General features: G+C 43.6%; 1 protein-coding gene across 1 annotated transcript in view; it reads right to left on the minus strand.

Annotated features, from left to right (window-relative positions):
* ACOT13 (acyl-CoA thioesterase 13) overlaps positions 1–14,169 on the minus strand; it is a 26,321-nt gene continuing 12,152 nt past the window's right edge. Inside the window, exons 2-3 of the mRNA XM_014851610.3 lie at positions 2,274–2,458; positions 1–256 (exon numbers count right to left, since the gene is read on the minus strand). Of these exons, the coding sequence (XP_014707096.1) occupies positions 100–256; positions 2,274–2,458 (342 nt within the window). The 3' untranslated portion in view covers positions 1–99. The remainder of the gene's footprint in view (positions 257–2,273; positions 2,459–14,169) is intronic.

The raw sequence follows: 14,169 nt of genomic DNA on the forward strand, positions 1-14,169 counted from the left end.
TTCTGGTTGTGCTAATTTATTTTTAAAATTACATTTGTTCGAGTCAAATTTACACCTGATATTCATTGTTGGGTTTCTTCAGGTCACATGGCTTTTCTCTCAGTTTCCCAGGTGTTTTGTGTGTCTTCCTTGTGCTATTAATTTTCCTGTGACCTTGTTTGTCAGATCCACAGAGGTAAATGCAAGTGTTTTTCCTTGCTTCAGAATATGTGCCGTAATCAGGATATCTTCTCCCATTTTAGCAGGTGACATGTACCTTGAAAGGAAACAAATACAGTTAACAGCAAATAAGTTTTAAAAGGGAAAGTTTTATCACAGAACAGGCTTCCTATGTTACTTATTCTACTCCTAAAAATAGTCTAGGGCCCGCCTGGTGGCACAGCGGTTAAGTGCACACGTTCCACTTTGGTGGCGTGAGGTTCACCAGTTCGGATCTTGAGTGAAGACATGGCACCACTTGACAAGCCATGCTGTGGTAGGCATCCCACATAGAAAGTAGAGGAAGATGGGCACGGATGTTAGCTCAGGGCCAGTCTTCCTCCAAAGGGAAAAAAAATAGTTTAATATTAGTAAGCTTTCTGAAACTCAAATTTCAAATTTGAATGGCTAGTCCTGACCAAGTTCCATCTTACCCATTTCTTACCTGGACCAGTTTCTTTTCCCATAAATATTAGAAAGGGTTTTCACCCCCCCCCTTTTTTTTTAAGTTTCCCACTTCATATTTATTTGGGGTTGGTGAAAGATTTCCTCTAGCTTTCATTTTAATCTGCTTAACTTCCTAGGTGAAGTATTACTTGATGTCTACATCTTGTCATATCAATATTTAGAATTTACTTAACCCCAAAATGGCTTAATATAAGAATTATAAGGAATTAATATGAGGTTCTTCCTTACAATCCTGGTGATGAATTGTACATACATGCATATATTACACACTTCCTACCCACTTGTAATAAGTTGTCAGTCCATTCCTTTACTTTTGAAATAACTACAGTAAGTCTTTGAGACTATGTCCTAGTTTCTGTTCAAGTGAATCGATTTTTGAAGGTCAGGCAGCTCTTGATGGTGACCAATACTTTGGGCAACATATACTTTGAAAGGCCAAAACTATGTTTGGCTTATTAAAAATTCTTAGGGTTGTGAAAGCAGCAGTATCTTAGAAGATCATGAAATGCAGTGTGAGGTTTGAAGCCCTCTCTGCTGTTAATTGAGGCTCTTAGGGCAAAGCAGAGTCATCAACTCATCTTACCCCTCATCACATGGAATAAGATAAGGACTGCTGAATGTGCTCACCAGTACCATAAGCAGAACCTCTCCTTTTTGTACATTTTGCTTTCAAAAGAGCATTTGCATCTTGTCCTGTGATTTGCTTATTGCAACCTTCACTTTATTTCTATAGTAAAGAGAGACTGAACATTTCTTAAGTTAACCTAATAAAAGATTTAGATTGTTTAAAAACTTGATAACTGACATTATTTACATTGCCCTCATGTCCCGTAGCTAGCTGTCCCACCCTAACCCCTGCCTCTCCCCCCAACAAAAATCATTTTTCTGTTGTTTAGGTGGAAAAAGCAGTTGTCTTGAAACTAATTTCCTGGGCCCTGCACTCTTTACTCAACAGGACCGGCAACAGTACTAGTTCATGTTGGAATTGAATTTTTTACATTTGGAAATGTCTGACGCCTGCAGGCATTTTCACGACAGTGACAGCCTGACATCTGGGGTTCTGCTCCCTGATCATGTGGTTTAAACCTACAGAGCATGTCTGTGCAGCTGCAGGGAGAGATGCACGATTGCAAAACTAACCAGACATTTGTGTTCACCTTGTTACAAGGAGGTGCCAATGTATACATGAAGGTTTCTCCAACTTTCCTTTGAATTTTATTCAGGCCTTTCTCCATATGTACTCAACATAACCCTCATAAGATATCTGTACAAGTGGCACTTTTAAGGACTGATGAAACAGTGATGAGCCATGAGTTTGTGATGACTTTTTTCCCTACCACTATACATAAGCTGAATGCTTGCCTTTTTGAAGGTTTAGACCCTTCCTCCCTTCACTACTGATATACACTACACTTGGAAATTAGTTCTTCTAGTTCTAGATTCTAAGGCCATGCGATATTTTAGGGCAAATCTATAGCCACACTTAAGGATGACTAGCTAAGGGCACCTCATGCTTGCTTTATGTTATAAATGTGTTTAGTCGCAATTGTTTGAAATGAGTTTATCACATTAAAAAAATTTATTTGGGGTATAGTTTGGATACATACGTTATGTTCATGTCGACACTGACTCCAGGTGCTCCCCTCTCTGAGAGTAGCAGAGCTACTGTTGATATGCTATCCACTAAAGTGGCTATCAAACCCCCATGGAGAGTGCCCATTTTATTGGTATGCTCTTCTTCTACTTTCATTTCACAAATCACTTTCCCAGGAACAGCAGAGAAGAGAGTTACCTAAGTGTGAAAAAAAAAAAAAATTGTGAACAATCTGTGGTATTAGAAAGCCCAGACAGCCCATCGAGAACTATCATTGGATTAAACTGAATCACCTCAAAAAAACTGATTCAGAAATTCAAATGTGACCAATCTCTTTATAATAGAAATTAAGCCTTATGAAAATTGTTTTTAAAGAAAAAGGAATATTTGGGGAAAAACAGTAGTAGTTTTTACTAATCTCCACTCCTCTGCAGAAATCAAACATTTCATCTGAGATTTTCAGGCTTATGTACAAACCTGGCATTTGTTAATGTCTCCTTAGAAATTGTGCACCAACAAAGCCAGCTGGTCCCTGTGATTGTTAACCCATCATAGGTTTAATTTGAATGTTCTCAAGTTTTTGCACAAGTAATTTTTTAAATGACTTCATAGTGAATGGTTGAAAACAATTTTAAAAACGGATTGGAAGATGTTCAGTAATTCAATGAGTTAGTAGAATTAATAAGCTTATACCATAAACCCATTTTAATAACAAGTTTAACAACAGAATGCAACAAAGTTAAAGAGCTGCTTTTAAGGTCCTGTCCCATTTATAGTATCATAATAAGAATTACGTGAAAAATAAAATGTGGAACAATGAATTTAAAATTTTATATCAAACCTCTTTAAAAAGGACATTTACAGAAAAATAATAGAAATGTGTTCCTTATAGCCTATCTAAATCACTAGGAGAAAACATCATAGCATATTTAGAAGCTGGAGCTGAGCTGTGACTAGAATGCGCTGCATCCAGCAACAGTAATTGTCCCCATCACTAAAGGTGTTCAGCCAGAACATGGATATTTGGTGTGTTAGTTGTATTTAGGGGTGGGGGAATGTCTCAAGCATTAAATGGGTAGTTAGATTCTAGGTAACTACCATTTATTGAGCACTTTCATTTGCCAGGCACTGTGCCAAACACTTTACATACACTATATAATAAGGAAGGGACAATTTCCACTTTGTAGGTGACAAATTCAGAGTGGTTTATTCTCATGGTCACTCAGGATATGACAACTAAGATTTAGATCTGGGTCTGTCTACAGGTCTCCCTAGTCGCTAACTATAAAGTCTGTAGACCCCCACTAGGAAGACATTTCAGAAGTTTCACAAACCACAACTTCAGGGGTTTTGCTGTTGTTTGCCCCTAGAAGGCCCTGAAATAAAACAGAAACTGAACCATATAATATAAACCATCCCAAACAATATTAGGTTATGTTTTGCCTAACAGGTAAATTAATGGAAAAATAGATGTTAGAACAGGATCAAGTCTATTTTTACAATAAATGATCTAGCCACAAGATGTCCTCATAAACTAACAATACAACCAAGCAGGCCCAAGGCTACACTCACCTCATTCAGGCATTTACGTTGAGTACATGGAGCACTGGCAATGTCAAGATGAATGAGATGCACTCCCTGCTCTTACGAGGTTCACAGTCTAAAGGAAGAGACATCCACACAGCATGGCAGTGGAGGGAATTACTGCAGACAGGATAAGCAGAGGCTGCTTGAAGTAAGGATATCTAACTTTCATAAAAGTGTATGTTGCTGGGGAAGAGACGTTAGGAGAGGCTTCCTAGGGAACAACATTCAAGTCTTGAAGGACAGGCAGGACTTAGCCAGTTGAAGATGGGGAAAAAACCAGGCAGTTCAGGAAACAGAATCAAATATGAAAGCCTCACAGACACCATAGGGCGTTTAGCGTAATTAGTGGAGGTCAGTTCTTGAAGTTCCATTTGATATCTAACTTTGCCTGGGATGACAAAAGGTAAAACAAATGTCAACTGGATTTTCTACTGCAGAATACTGTTTTTATTTTTCTTTTTCCCGACTCGAAAGGCCAAAAGACATACTAACATACAAAATTGGTTTAAAATGTACGTTGGAATAGAGATAATTTTGTACTGGTCAGCCTGAAAATGGCAAAAGAAATGCTTTTCTTTTTAAAGATTGGCACCTGAGCTAACAACTGTTGCCAATCTTTTTTTTTTTTTTCCTGCTTTATCTCCCCAACCCTGCCCCCGCCATACATAGTTGTATATCTTAGTTGTGGTCCTTCTAGTTGTGGCATGTGGGACACCGCCTCAACGTGACCTGATGAGCAATGCCATGTCCGCGCCCAGGATCCAAACTCTGGGCCGCCACAGCAGAGCCAGCGAACTTAACCACTCGGCCACGGGGCTGCCCTCAAGAAATGCTTTTATGTGTTGCCACTTCTTGTCTCCCTAAGGAAAGTAAAGGAATCAAGCCAGTGGAAGATAATGAAGTAATGTCCTATGCAACCTCCCAGAACTGATGAATAGTCCTGTGGGGGAAGAGGCCAAGGGAGGGCTAATGAGGAATGGGGGTGGAGAGGGACACTGGAAAAAAGAAAATAGATCTTAGTCTCTGTGATACTGTGATTTATAAGAAATACATATTTGATCATTCAGATGATCAAAATATATTTCTCACATATACTTGGTCTTAGTCCACAGTTCCTGGCTCACAGCTCCCAAAACCCTTGGATTTCCTAATTGTTGAGAATGATAAAGGTCTTTTGTTATGTTAATGAGGCAACTTTGGAAAGCACCTAAGGATGGTGGCTTGTTGCCAGAGGAGCCAACCATGTGAATAAAGGGTTGGAACTTCCAGTCCTACCCCCTGACTTCCAGGGAGGGGAGAGGGGCTGGAGATTGAGTTCAATCCCCAAAATGGCCAATGATTTAATCAAACATGCCTATGTAATGAAGCCTCAATAAAAACTTGAAAGGATGGGGTTCGGAGAGCTTCCGGGCTGGTGGACATGCGGAGGTGCTGGGAGAATGGCCCACCCATCCAGAGAGGGCATGGAAGCTCTATGCCCTTTCCCGGTATCCTGCCCTCTGCATCTCTTCCACCTGGCTGTTCCTGACTTACATCCTTTTATAACAAACTGGTGATCTAGTAAGTAAAATGTTTCTGAGTTCTGTGAGCCACTCCAGCAAATTAACCAAATCCAAGGAGGAGGTCATGGGACCCTCTGATATACAGCCAGTCAGTCAGAAGCATAGTAACAACCTGGGCTGGCGACTGGCATCTGAAGGGGGTGGGCAGTCCTGTAGGACTGAACCCTTAACCTGTGGAATCTGATGCTGTCTCTGGGTAGATAGCGTCAGAATTGAGTTGAACTGTTAGCGATGCGGGGTTGGTGAGCTGAGGAGTTGAAAGAAAGATTTCTTGGACTCTAAAGGTCTGGCAGTAGTGCTCTTTTATTCAGAGAATAGTGTGGAATAGCATGGGGACAGGACCCATGGGCAGTAAAGAGCTGATGCATGGGGACAGGACCCATGGGCAGGAAGAGCTGCTGCAAACATAGGTTGAGAGTAGGGCTAAATTTAAGACATAGGTATGTGAGTTATCTCTTTACAAGACAAACGAAAGAACATGTAAAAAAGTCGTTAAAATGATATTAATACAGGTGAGGTCTTGTTATTGGATGGTCCTATAACTTTTAGATAGGAATCAAGCCAGATTAAGTAAACGGCTGAAACCACCACCTTAAATATTATTTTTAGCTAAAGACAAAAGAGGATGTTGGGGGTTGAGGGAGAGTCAATCATGGGAGATTACCACACAAGTACAGTAAACAAATGCAGATTTAAGTCCTTGCCTTTGGCATTAAGAGTTTCTAGAGATAAGGTCATCCCTCCTTCTTCCTGGTACAGAGAGGGAGACACCTTTATAGATGGAGATTTCCTTTACAATGTAAATGTCTCTTAACAAAGGGTAAGTAAATTCTACTACTCAGAGCCTCCTTCCTGTCTGCAGTTTTTAAAAGTAACCAGTCTAAAATAATCCTCATCATTAGGACACCCAACTGGTGTCTGAGGCATTGCCTGTTGGTGTGGGGAACCCCTCCCCCCATGTTGGAATTGGGTCCAGGAACCTGTAGGGGAGGAAGACATTTCCTCTACCCTCTCTGGGTTCTTCTGGCCAGAGAACAAAATAAATTCACGTGAGACAGAATAACAGGAGAAAATTAAGCAAAGCTTTATAACATGTATACGTGGGAGAGGCTCAGGCAACCTGAGCAACTTGTCAAAATGGCCAAAGCCACCAGCTTAAATATCATCTTCAGCTAAAGACAAAGAAGGAGGTTGGGGATGGGGGGAGTTAGTTACAGGAAGCTACCAGACAAGCACAGTAAACAAGAGTAAGATTATTATGCAGATTTAAATTCTTGCCTTCCACATTGATAAAGAGTTTCTAGAGGCAAGGTCATCCCCCTCTTCCTGGTACAGAGAAGGAGACATCTTTACAGATGGAGATTTCCTTTACAATGTAAATGTCTCTTAACAAAGCATAAGTAAACTCTGCTTTTCAGAGTTTTTCCTTTCCTGTATGCAGTTTTTAAAAAAGTAACCAGCCCAAAATATTCCTAATGCCAAAGACACATATCTTGGGGTGGCTAATTCCAGTCCCCCACAGACCCAAGAGTCTCAGTCAAGATATGGGCTACAGGGGGCATACTTGTTTATTCGGTTATTAACTATAGCTAACTTGGTGTTAGACCATGCTCAGCAACTTTACAAGCATTGTCTCAATCCTCACAAATCTTTGAAGTAAATACTATTACAATCTCCAGTTGATTCAGAGGTGAGGTTTAACCACTATGCAAAACCGCCTCCCCTTACATCTCACCTGGACTAATGCAGACAACTAGGCCCTGATTCATTCAGTGTCTTATGGGAAGGAAGATGAGTGTATAACCTTTTATGACACCATTGCACCAGAAACATACCTGCCACGGCCCCAGCAATACAGAGAACCACCCAGATACGTTCCATTCCCAGGATCCTGCAGGTTGGGTGACTGCAGTAGATAGGCAATAACTTTTATAGCTCAGCCCAGTCTGACACAATGGGCTCCTCAGTTTATCGTAAAAATTGCCTTGCAGGAGGGACTTGTCAAGATGGCGCTGTGAGCAGACGTTGAACTTGCCTCCTCCCACAAACACAACCAGGTTACAACAATTTTAGGAAGAATCACCCTGGATTGAAAACTGAAAACTAGATAAAAAGAACCCCCACAACAAGGGACAGTCCTGACGAAAGCAGAAGAGGCAGTAACTCCGGCCAGAGAGGAAAAAAGCCACCTTTGGGAGCAGCGGAGCTTCTCAGCTGGCCAGGCAGGAGCCAACCTAAGGTACGCAGCCCTCCCTGGAGAAGTGAGGTCCAGAGCGGGGTCAATACTGCTATAACCATCCTTCGGACTAAGCCCAACTGAGAGAGGGGTCTTACTGTCTGGCGTTGCTGGCTATTAACTGCAGCGAGGACACCCCAGAAAAGCTATCGGCCGAAAGCCTAAAAGATCCAGGTCTTAAAGGGCCCAAGCACAACTCACTCATTGCAGCAACCTAAAATCACCACAGAGAAGGCTGACTGTCCTTTGGTGAAATGAGACTCACCTGGTGGGCTCTGGGGGCATCTTGGTGAGAGGAGGATCCTCTCTGGAGACTGAGACATTGGTGGGGGCCGTTGTTCTGAGCTGGTCCAGGCATGCTGATATGGACACAGGTGGGGGCCATTGAGGTGCGTCCCTTGGGCTGTTAGCCCAGGGGTCTGCCACACCCACTAGAGCACAGATTTAATCCAGTTCAGCCAGGGCAGGCAACCCTCCCCAGGGACTGGCCCCACCTAACAGCAAGCCCTCAGGCTACTTTTCAGCCTGCATTGACTGAATGCCTTGATCCTCTACAGGCAGGCAAAGGTGTCTGCCTCTGTGGGGCAGGGCTTGTGTGAGGACCTGGTGAACTGTGGGGGGCATTGGGGCAGAGGTGGGGGCCTCTGCAGTGTGGTGGTGGGGTACGCTCCAGGGGGTTGAGAAGTGTGCACGGACCAGGACTGTGCTGACAGTGTATGTGGTCCAGAGAGGGGTGAGGCTTATCAGCGGCAGAAGACTTGTGTTTCACAAATAGCCATAAAAAGGACCAGCCCCACCTTCCAAAGCCTGAAACAACTGAGTGCCTCCAGGCCAAGGGCTAGCCCTACTCAGCTGCACTCCTAAGAGAACTGACATCAGCCTTGTTGGCCTCAGGCCTATCACAGCTGTATGCCCCTGAGCCTAGCAACCAGCTACACTGGACACCAACCTAATTAAGAGGACAATTGCAATAAGAGTGTGCTAATAGGTGGGACCAAGATGGCGGAGTGAGTGGTCTTCTTTGTCTCTCCCCCATCGAATCTACAACTAATTGGACATTCACCGATTAACAAAGGATATCCAGATAGCATCTCAAGACGCCTAAGAGTCTTGTACTACTATACATCGGAAGGTGGACGGACTTCCCCCAGGGAGAAGGTGGAAATAGGTGAAAACTCTCCGACCCCCGACCCCCAGACAGCCTAGTTCCTGCAGGAGGCTCTCTTCCAGCAGACTCCCCCATAGCATCGCCACACACCAAGGGCGGGAGTGTGCACTCACCAGCGGAGCGATGGTGGAAACAGGTGACAACAGCCCTACTCAAGCCCCCCGCGATTACACCTAAGCCCAGGGGGAATCCCCAGGGTCCCACACCCACCGGCAGGGAAGGCCTCCGCTCACCATTAGCAGAGAGGCTCCGCCCAGAATCCAGAACAAAGGGAAGCTCCCGGCGGGCAGATTCCCCAGCACAGCACCAGACCACAAGCTGCTGCAGGGCCCACGGTCTCTGGCACACGGGTCAGTGCAGGGGGCGTCCGGACTTCCTGTGGACATGCTTGGGGACACAGTTGGAGGTCCAGCGCCTGGCTCTGCGGCCCGAGGGGAGGCTCTGGGGTCCCGCACCTCCCCAGCAGGGAAAGCCTCTGCTCGCCATTAGCAGTGAGGCCCCACACAGAATCCAGAACAAAGGGAAGCTCCCGGTGGGTGGATTCCCTGGCACAGCACCAGACCGCCAGCTGCTGCTGGGCCCACGGTCTCCGGCGCACGGGTTGGCACAGGGGGCGCCCAAACTTCCCGTAGACATGCTGGGGGACATGGTTGGAGCTCCAGCGCCCGGCTGTGTGGCCCAGGGGGAGGCTCCGGGGTCCTGCACCCCCCCCGGCAGGGAAAGCCTCTGCTCGCCATTAGCTGGGAGGCCCCGCCAAGAATCCAGAACAAAGGGAAGCTCCTGGTGGGCGGATTCCCTGGCACTGCACCAGACCACCAGCTGCTGCTGGGCCCATGGTCTCTGGCACACGGGGTGCCCGGACTTCCCGTGGACGTGCTTGGGTACTGGGTGGAGCTCCAACACCCGGCTCTGTGGCCCGGGGGGATGCTCCAGGGTCCCACACCCCCCAGCAGGAAGGGTCTCTGCTCGCCATTGGCAGGGAGGCCCTGCCCAGCATTCAAAACACCAGGAAGCTCCCTAGAGTAGAATTCCCCACAAGGCAGCAGCTTACAAGGCACCACCAGGCCCACGGACTCTGGCCGTGTCCCAGACGAGGCAAGGGGCTCCCAGAGATCCCGTGAGAGTGGAGTGGGGCAGGGTGGAGCTCTGGTGAAACGGCTATGTAGCCCAGGGGGGAACTGCAGGTTCCTACAGCAGCCTCAGCAAAAGCCTCTGCACAGCACTAGTGGAGAGGTCCCAACTGGCAATCGCAAGGCGGGAAGGCCCTGGGGCAAAAGTAGCACAGCTAGGTGAGCTAACGACAGACTGCAGAAGATACCCATAGCTCTGCTGGGACCTATAGTGGACAAGTGTGATCTTATGGGCTCTGTTAGTGACAAAGTGGCGATTATAGGTGATCCTGCTCCTGGCTGCTGGGAAAGCCGACAACACCGCTGCAGACCACAAGGAGGGAGCGCGTCTAAGTGGGCTGCAACAGTAGGCATCAGCAGCCTGAGGCCCCCTTGCGATTGTCCCCACAACCGACGAGGGACCCCACAGGACCACTGTGACTACGAGGAGGGGTCCAGGTCCAGTCAGCAACAGCTGACAGGGTTCCTGGTTGGTGCAGTCTAAACAGCTGCACCCCCGCCCCCCCCCAACACCAGTCGCAACAAGTGGAAGCAGCGACTAAACTCTATCTCTCTGCGGAGGCACAAATCCACGCCATCAAGCAGTATGAAAAAATATATTAAGTCTCCAGAACAGAAGGAAAATGATAAGCACCCAGAAAACAATCCCAAAGACAATGAAATCTATAACCTAAATGATGATGATTTCAAAACTGCCATTACTAAAAAACTCAACAAGTTAAAAGAGAATTCAGATAGACAACTCAATGAGTTCAGGAGCCATGTCACAAAAGAGCTTGACACTATAAAGAAGAACTAATTAGAAATACTGGAGATGAAGAACACAATGGAGGAGATTAAGAAAAATCTGGACTCTCTGAACAGTAGGGTCAATAATATGGAGGACAGAATTAGAAATTTGGAGGATAGGAATATAGAAATGCTGCAGACAGAGGAGGAGAGAGAACTAAGACTAAAAAGAAATGAAGAAACTCTCTGAGAATTATCCGACTCAATTAGGAGATGCAACATAAGGATTATAGGTATACCAGAGGGAGAAGAGAGGGAGAAGGGGGCAGAAGGCCTGTTCAAAGAAATAATAGCTGAGAACTTTCCAAACTTGGGAAGAGAGATGGAACTTAATGTGACAGAAGCCAACAGATCTCCAAACTTTATTAATGCAAGAAGACCAACCCCAAGGCATATCATAGTGAAACTAGCAAAAGTCAACGACAAAGAGAAAATACTAAAGGCAGCCAGGCAGAAGAAAATAACTTACAAAGGAAACCCCGTAAGGCTATCAGCAGATTTCTCAGGAGAGACCTTACAGGCTAGAAGACATTGGAATGAAATATTCAAAACTCTGAAGGACAAAAACCTGCAGCCAAGAATACTCTACCCAGTGAAAATATCCTTCAAATACGATGGAGAAATAAAACCTTTCCCAGATAAAGAAAAGTTAAGGGAGTTCAGCGCCACAAAACCTCCTCTTCAAGAAATGCTCAGGAAGAACCTCATTCCTGAAAAATCAAAAAAAGGAAAGGGGTTACAAAATCCAGAACAAAGGAGATAAGCAGAAGGACAACAACACAAAGTAACAGCTCTCCATCAGGACAAAATGCAAAAGAACCAGAAAACAAGTGATAAAATGGCAACAGTAGGCCCCCACGTTTCAATAATCACTCTAAACGTGAATGGATTGAACTCTCCAATCAAAAGGCAAAGAGTGGCAGGATGCATCAAAGAACAAGATCCAACAATATGCTGCCTCCAGGAAACACACCTCAGCCCCAAAGACAAACACAGACTCAAAGTGAAGGGGTGGAAGACAATACTCCAAGCTAATAATGAACAAAAGAAAGCAGGTGTTACCATACTTATATCAGACAAAGTAAACTTCAAAGCAAAACAGATAAAGAAAGATAAAGAGGGGCAGTATACAATGATAAAAGGGACGCTCCACCAAGATGACATAACACTTATAAATATATACGCACCTAACACAGGAGCACCAAAATTCGTAAAGAAACTATTAACAAAACTAAAAGGAGACATCAACAGCAGTACAATAACAGTACGGGACCTCAACACCCCATTAACACCAATGGACAGATCATCCAGACAGAAAATCAACAAGGAAATTATAGAATTAAATGAAAAATTAGATCAGATGGACCTAATAGATATATATAGGACACTTCATCCAAAAACAGCAGGTTATACATTCTTCTCAAGCGCGCATGGAACATTCTCAAGGATAGACCATATCTTGGGAAACAAAGCAAGCATCAATAAGTTCAAGAGGGTTGAAATAATATCAAGCATCTTTTCTGATCATAGTGCTATGAAACTAGAAATCAACTACAAGAATAAAGCTGGGAAAGGGCAAAAAATGTGGAGACTAAACAACATGCTACTGAACAAACAATGGATTATTGAAGAAATTAAAGAAGAAATCAAATATTATCTGGAGACAAATGAAAATGAAAACACACTGTACCAAATGATTTGGGACGCAGCAAAGGCAGTGCTAAGAGGGAAATTCACTGCAATACAGGCTCACCTCAATAAGCAAGGAAAATCTTACATAAACAACCTCAAACGACACCTAACAGAATTAGAAAAAGAAGAACAAACAGCCCAAAGTCAGTAGAAGGAGGAAAATAATAAAAATTAATGATATTGAAAGAAAAAAGACAGTAGAAAGGATCAATGAAACAAAGAGTTGGTTCTTCGAAAAAATTAACAAAATCGACAAACCCTTAGCCAGACTCACTAAAAAAAAAAAAGAGAAGTCTCAAATAAATAAAATTAGAAAGGAGAGAGGAGAAATCACAACAGATACCAAAGAAATACAAAGGATCATAAGAGAATACTACGAAAAACTATAAGCCAACAAATTGAACAACCCAGAAGAAATGGAGACATTCCTAGACTCATACAACCTACCCAAACTGAATCAGGAAGAAATAGAGAATCTGAATAGACCAATCACAAGGAAAGAAATAGAAACAGTAATCAAAAGCCTCCCCAAAAATAACGTGAATGGATTGAACTCAGGACCAGACGGCTTCTCTGGAGAATTCTACCAAACATTCAAAGAAAATTTAATACCCATCCTTCTCAAACTATTCCAGAAAATAGAGGAAGATGGAGCACTCCCTAATACATTCTATGAAGCCAACATCACCCTGATCCCCAAACCTGAGAAGGACAACACAAAGAAGGAAAACTACAGGCCAATATCACTGATGAATATAGATGCAAAAATCCTCAACAAAATCTTGGCAAACCAAATACAGCAATACATCAAAAAGATTATACACCATGATCAAGTGGGATTTATACCAGGGACACAGGTATGGTTCAACATCCGCAAGTCAGTCAACGTGATTCACTACATTAACAAAATGAGAAACAAAAACCACATGATCATCTCAACAGATGCAGAGAAAGCATTTGACAAGATCCAAAATCGATTTATGATAAAAACCCTCAATAAAATAGGTATAGAAGGAAAGTACCTCAACATAATAAAGGCCATATATGACAAACCCACAGCCAACATCATACTCAACGGACAAAAACTGAAACCCATCCCTCTCAGAACAGGAACAAGACAAGGGTGCCCACTTTCACCACTCTTATTCAACATAGTACTGGAGGTTTTGGCCAGAGCAATTCAGCAGGAAAAAGAAATAAAAGGAATCCAAATAGGCAACGAAGAAGCAAAACTCTCGCTGTTTGCAGACGACATGATCTTATATATAGAAAACCAAGAATCCATAGAAAAACTATTAGAAACAATCAACGACTACAGCAAAGTTGCAGGGTATACAATCAACATACATAAATCAGTAGTATTTCTATATGCTAACAATGAACTAACAGAAAAAGATCTCAAGAACTCAATGCCATTCACGATCGCAACAAAAAGAATAAAAACCTTGGGATAAATTTAACCAAGGAAGTGAAAGATCTATACAATGAAAACTACAAGACCTTCTTGAAAGAAATCAACGACGACATAAAGAGATGGAAAGACATTCCATGCACATGGATGGGAAGAATAAACATAGTTAAAATGTCCATACTACCTAAAGCAATCTACAGATTCAACGCTATCCCAATCAGAATTCCAATGTCATTCTTTACAGAAATTGAACAAAGAATCCTAAATTCATATGGGGCAACAAAAGACCCCGAATTGCTAAAGCAATCCTGAGAAAGAAGAACAAAGCTGGAGG

The sequence above is a fragment of the Equus asinus genome, chromosome 8 (genome assembly GCF_041296235.1).
Source record: "Equus asinus isolate D_3611 breed Donkey chromosome 8, EquAss-T2T_v2, whole genome shotgun sequence".
NCBI lineage: Eukaryota > Metazoa > Chordata > Mammalia > Perissodactyla > Equidae > Equus > Equus asinus.